The 5,108-nt window shown below is 40.1% G+C and overlaps 1 protein-coding gene across 2 annotated transcripts; it reads right to left on the reverse strand.

Annotated features, from left to right (window-relative positions):
* Nucleotides 1-1,014: 1,014 nt before the first annotated feature.
* LOC107101466 (probable E3 ubiquitin-protein ligase ARI7) lies at nt 1,015-3,348 on the reverse strand. Of its 2 annotated transcripts, none has more exons than XM_015400400.1 (4): nt 3,195-3,348; nt 2,833-2,933; nt 1,814-1,987; nt 1,015-1,683 (listed from the first exon to the last, which is right to left on the reverse strand). In XM_015400400.1, exons 1-4 carry the CDS (start codon nt 3,283-3,285, stop codon nt 1,285-1,287), a joined length of 765 nt encoding a protein of 254 aa, XP_015255886.1. In that variant the 5' UTR covers nt 3,286-3,348; the 3' UTR covers nt 1,015-1,284. The 2 variants fall into 2 exon arrangements, with proteins under 2 accessions (XP_015255886.1, XP_015255885.1); XM_015400399.1 differs by having other exon boundaries at nt 1,015-1,740.
* Nucleotides 3,349-5,108: the final 1,760 nt, after the last annotated feature.

The following is a 5,108-nucleotide window of genomic DNA, read 5'->3' on the forward strand; positions in this document are numbered from 1 at the left end:
TAGACATTTAGACATTTAGACATGAAGACATTATTGAGGTCTGATGAAAAAACTTAGTGTTTAAAAATTATTTACTACCACTTAATTAATAATTAATGTAAAACATTGTAAGACTAAAGGGCTGGTTATACTCCCGCAGCAGTGTGTCGCAGTGAGCTTGTCGCAGATATTTTTGATTTATGCCCAATATTGAAGTGTGGTCTGAGCTGTTATTCCCCCACCACAACGCAAGAGGGTCAATCATAAACTATCTGTGGGTCTAGATATAGCCAAGGCGGTGAGGAAGTGGGGGAAGTTTGTGTGATGACGGAGGGACATGAAGGCGAAAAGAGCGGAGATCCAGGTGGAAAAAGGGTCCCAGCCTTCTTGCCAAACCTTACTCTTCTAGCTGGTCCAACTTCACGAGTCGTTTCCCAAAATTGCGGTCATACAAAAAAAAAAAAAAAAGCCAATGAGGTACCAAACAGGATATAGGGATAGTGTAGAGTGGATGTGGATTTGACTTATCAGAGGTGCACCAGAGTGTCTGCAGAGGGGACGGGGGAACATTTGCATTCACTGCGACACAAACGCAGACGACCTGATTTCTGAGTATAAATCAGCCTTTAATCAAATATATTTGGTTATATTGTTAATTTAATTCACAACTTACTACTGAAACAAGACAAGGGATGTTAAATACACAATTAAATGGACATGTTAATTCAAGCCTAGGAGCTGAGCCTACACCTCAGCTATACCTGCTATGAGCCAGCAGTCTACTTCCTAGTCCATCCATTTTCTAGTCTGTGACACTATTCCTTTATTTGTCATCTGCCTCCTCTCCTCTTTCTTTCAAGTTGCATTGGGCTGGTTCTAAGTGGGTTTGGGTAAAGCTATTTTCTAATGACTGCACCCTCTGCTGAGTCTCCTCCCAAGGCCTTCATCAGCAAGTCTTCCAAGTCCTCGTACCCAACCCACCCAACCCCTCAAGCTATTTCTTTAGAAAATCTTCAATCTCATTTCTTTGTGGAATGGTCCTGGCGAGTGGAAACAAAAATCTGTGATAGTGGCGCTGCAGTCAGATGTAAAATAATTTATTTAAAAACATTTTTAGATAGGCAAAAGAACAATATGTTTCAACATATAGCAGAAGCAAATACTACACACGAGTAATAATTGTTCAAATATATAATGCTAAATATTGAGTTTTACAGTTATTGAACATGAACAAAGGTAAGAATAACATGCTTAATTTACAATAACCACCAAGTTCCTATTCGGAGAGGTAAACTGGCAGCAGTTTTACTTCCTGCGCCACACAGGTATGGATGTCTGTCTGGGAGCCACACCATCACTACAGGGCATGAAGTGGGTACTGGTCTCCAGACACTCAGGAGTGAGCTTCAGACACACAAAGCAAAACTCCACCTGGCAGCGAGGACAGATGATGTTCTTGCAGCCTGTGTTGTCATGCTCCACCCTATTTCCACAGGTGGGACAGGCCCGGATGGAGGGACAGGCATCGACCCCCTGAACCTCAAGCAGGGTGGTGGTCTTGCAGGTCCTGAGTAGTTCCAGGTCACGGTTGATGCAGCCATCATTGCCACAGCGATCAGAGCGAGGAGCTGGGCCTTTCCAAGGCTTTGAGCACTGCCAGCAGAACTGGAACACTTTCTTCTTGTCTGCAGCACACACTAAGCACTGCACGCAGAGGTTAGTCAGGTTCTTTCTTTCAATATACGTCTTACACCCAGGACACTGTGAGAAAAAGACATAATAGATCAAGCATAACTCCTAAAGTCATGATTGATCTGAGTTTAGAGAAACTTACTGCTCTAAATTCCTGATACTCTGCAGCAGCCAGGCGAGCAATGTTCTCTTCAAAGTAGTTCATTTCTTCCACACTCAGGTCTGCCAGACGTCGCACCTCTCGGTAAGACCACTGAGCACCACATTTCTCCTGTGTTTCCTCATCTATAGCCGGACACCTAAACTTGTACTGGCCCTGGAAGTCATAACATACATATCTTGTCACAATAAACTAATATTGAGTGGAACCATTTAAAAACAAACCATGAGGATAATGTTATATTTTTATTGTATATTGAGAAAATATACAATAGAAAAGCAACATGACAACATTCTGAGGATTTTGATGTTTTGTTTAACCTTTAAAACATGCTTCACCCCTGCTTTTTTATACAAAAGATTAGAACAAGTAAATAAAAATGCAATAAGCTATAGCTCAAAGGCACCAATAATTGGTGCAGATACAGTATTTTAGGCAGCACGTGAACATTTTCCTTTACATTAATGTGTTACAAATACAATACAATTCTTTTTTTTTTTTCATTTATCCTTTATTTAACCAGGTAATACCCATTGAGAATAAAAATCTCTTTTGCAAGGGAGACCTGGAATGGATTTGTTGATAGTAAATAACCACAAGTAATAATGCCTGAGAGTGGCCAATGGGACTGAACCAAGCAAATTTGGTTTATTACAATAAATTAAATTCAAGAAGGTTAAATTAGGGAAACTTGTTGGTAAAATGTGTAGTTTGCCATATTGAGCTTAAATGTCCTATATATCGTTGTTTTCAAAGGACTGATGGAAAGATAGCAACATTAAAAAAATGAAACTAAAAACAGCTACCGGTATATGAAGTTTGACAATGATTTCTTTCTACCTGAGCTAGTTCAATTATTTTCAACCTTAGGAAGTACAGCTGACATTGGTCCGCTGTACTTATATTTAGAAAAAAAAACCCACAATGAACAGTACAACAGTAAATGAATCATTAAAAAAGGAAATGGTGTTTTTCAAGGGTGGAGTATTGTCATTAAGTACCTGATCCAGCAGACTGCGACACCACCCAGTCAGAGATTGTGGGGTGACGGCATGACCGCAGGACATCTCAGCTCGGAGACCCTGATCTTCATCTTCATCGACTTAGGAGCAGAGAACAGACAGTAAACCAGACACTGTTACCAGGAAAATTACAGAGGAAGAGTACAAATAAACCCGAACTGCCCTTTTAGGAAATATTCAGTAACAGATATTGTTTAACATAAAAAAATAAAATGTGAATTCTCTCTAATTCATGTGACAGTCTAAACCAATTAAAATCTAAAGGTTTACACAAGGTGTTAAAGCTAAAGTAAATGACAACTGATATGATACAAACAGCAGTAGCAGTTTATAGTCCTTACACAGAGGATCCAGGTCATCAGGTCTGTCGACAAAACTGAACGTTGTATCCCTGGGGTCATATCTTTTGTCGTCCTCAGCTGGGCTGCTCATTTTAGAGCCACTAAATCTTCTAGTTTGTCTTTTATAAAGAATGGATTTCTGCCTGCTACCAGCGCGTATTCTCAGAGGCTGCAGACTGCTACGCCACTGAGCAAATATTTTTATTTTACTTTCAGTTTCTTCTTACAAATTTCAGTGAGCAGAGTTTACATGAAATCAACCTACCAGGCAGACATATCTGGTGCTGTAGTGCAGTAAAGCAAAGTTGATAAATGAGAACATTATTTTGTATATTTTGAGTTTTACTATAGAGTATTTTTGTTGAAGCAAGCACACTGAAAAACAAACACACCCTGGTGATGTAAGTATTGCTGAAAACAGTGATTTCCTGCAGGTGTCACCAAAAAAAAAAAACTTACATAAGGAATCTCATTCAGTCATTTGAATGGGTTTCTGTTACTCTTATTTTAGTGAAGAGAAAACTGAATACACAGTTGCTGCTTTTGATGATTTTAAGCAAAGAAGCGGTCAGCTGTTTATAATACCACTCATCGATTAAAACAAGAAAAAGTCAAAAAACAGTCAGTTGGTTGATTTTGTGCATGTAACCATGCAACCAGTCCTAAAATAGAAACAGGGAGGTTTCTCTGCCCTAATTTGGGCCGAATCAAACCCTAAACGAGGGAACAACTTGAGTTACTAAAGATGAATACAGGCAGGAAACACCCCTAGCCCCTGGAGGGGTTTGATGACACTCTGTTTAGGTTTTTTCTGCAACTACCCCCCCTGGCTAGCCTGTGAGTCAGATTAGAGATACTCTGCCACTCTAAAAAGATACACTCACCAGCCATTTCACTTAGTACACCTTAGTAGAACCACCTTTTTCCCTTCAGAACTGCCTTAATACTTCATAGCATAGATTCAACAAGGTGCTAGAAACATTTCTCAGATAATTTAGTCTATATTGACATTACTACATCACACATGCTGTCGATTTGTTGGCTGCACATCCATGATGTGATTATAAATATGCCTAAGGTCCTCTATTGGTTTAAGATTTGGTGATTGTGGAGGCTTTTTCAGTACAAGGGAACTCATTGTTATGTTAAAGAAACCAGGCTGGGATGATTCATGCTTTATGACACGTAGCGCGATCATCTCAAGCAGCAACAGTAGTTGGGTACACTGTGGCTACAAAGGGATGGACATTGTCAGCAACAATACCCAGGTAGGTTGTGACCTTATGCTCAAGTGATACTAAGGGTCCCAACGTGTGCCAAGAATATATTCCCCACACCATTACTCCACCACCACCAGCCTAAATTGTTGAAACAAGGTATGGATGGATCCATGCTTTTATGGTGCTGAAATGTTCAGAATTCTGACTGAATGTTCAATCCGAATGTTGCAAGAGAAATGGAGACTCATCTACTGCAACCAGGCAACATTTTGCCTGGTTGCAGTAGATGCAACAATTGCCACCAATTTTGGTGAGTCTGTCGAAATTGAGGCCTTAGGTTTCTATTCGTAGCTGATAGGAGTAGCAGATCTTTTGTTGCTGTAGCCCAAACTGCTGCTGTAGTAGGAAGTGCTATCTTTCTATCAGCTCAAAACAGTCTGACCTTTCTCCTCTGATTAGAGTGCATTTAAAAGTACATTCATAATCTTGATCAACTGAATACACAGATGAGGTTTCAGGTGTACTTTTCCTGGTGAAAAACATTTATAAATCACTTTTTAATTAATAAGTAATGACAGAGTGATTGGCCAACGTTAGGGCTGTGGGTAGCTGGAGATCACACTTCACAGTACATTCCGCCTCAGAAGGCAGCCCACAGAAGCCTGAGGCCTGTTCTCTAACAGCTTTGACACAG

Source organism: Cyprinodon variegatus, unplaced genomic scaffold, assembly GCF_000732505.1.
Source record: "Cyprinodon variegatus isolate N-32 unplaced genomic scaffold, C_variegatus-1.0 Scaffold1098, whole genome shotgun sequence".
Classification (NCBI taxonomy): Eukaryota; Metazoa; Chordata; class Actinopteri; order Cyprinodontiformes; family Cyprinodontidae; genus Cyprinodon; species Cyprinodon variegatus.

Coding starts and splice junctions, on each gene's coding strand:
- LOC107101466 (XM_015400399.1), bottom strand. CDS start 3,285: ATGAGCAGCCCAGCTGAGGACGACAAAAGATATGACCCCAGGGATACA. Junction 2,934..3,194: donor TGATGACCTGGATCCTCTGT/GTAAGGACTATA, acceptor TCTGCTCCTAAG/TCGATGAAGATGAAGATCAG. Junction 1,741..1,813: donor AGTATCAGGAATTTAGAGCA/GTAAGTTTCTCT, acceptor TTTTTCTCACAG/TGTCCTGGGTGTAAGACGTA.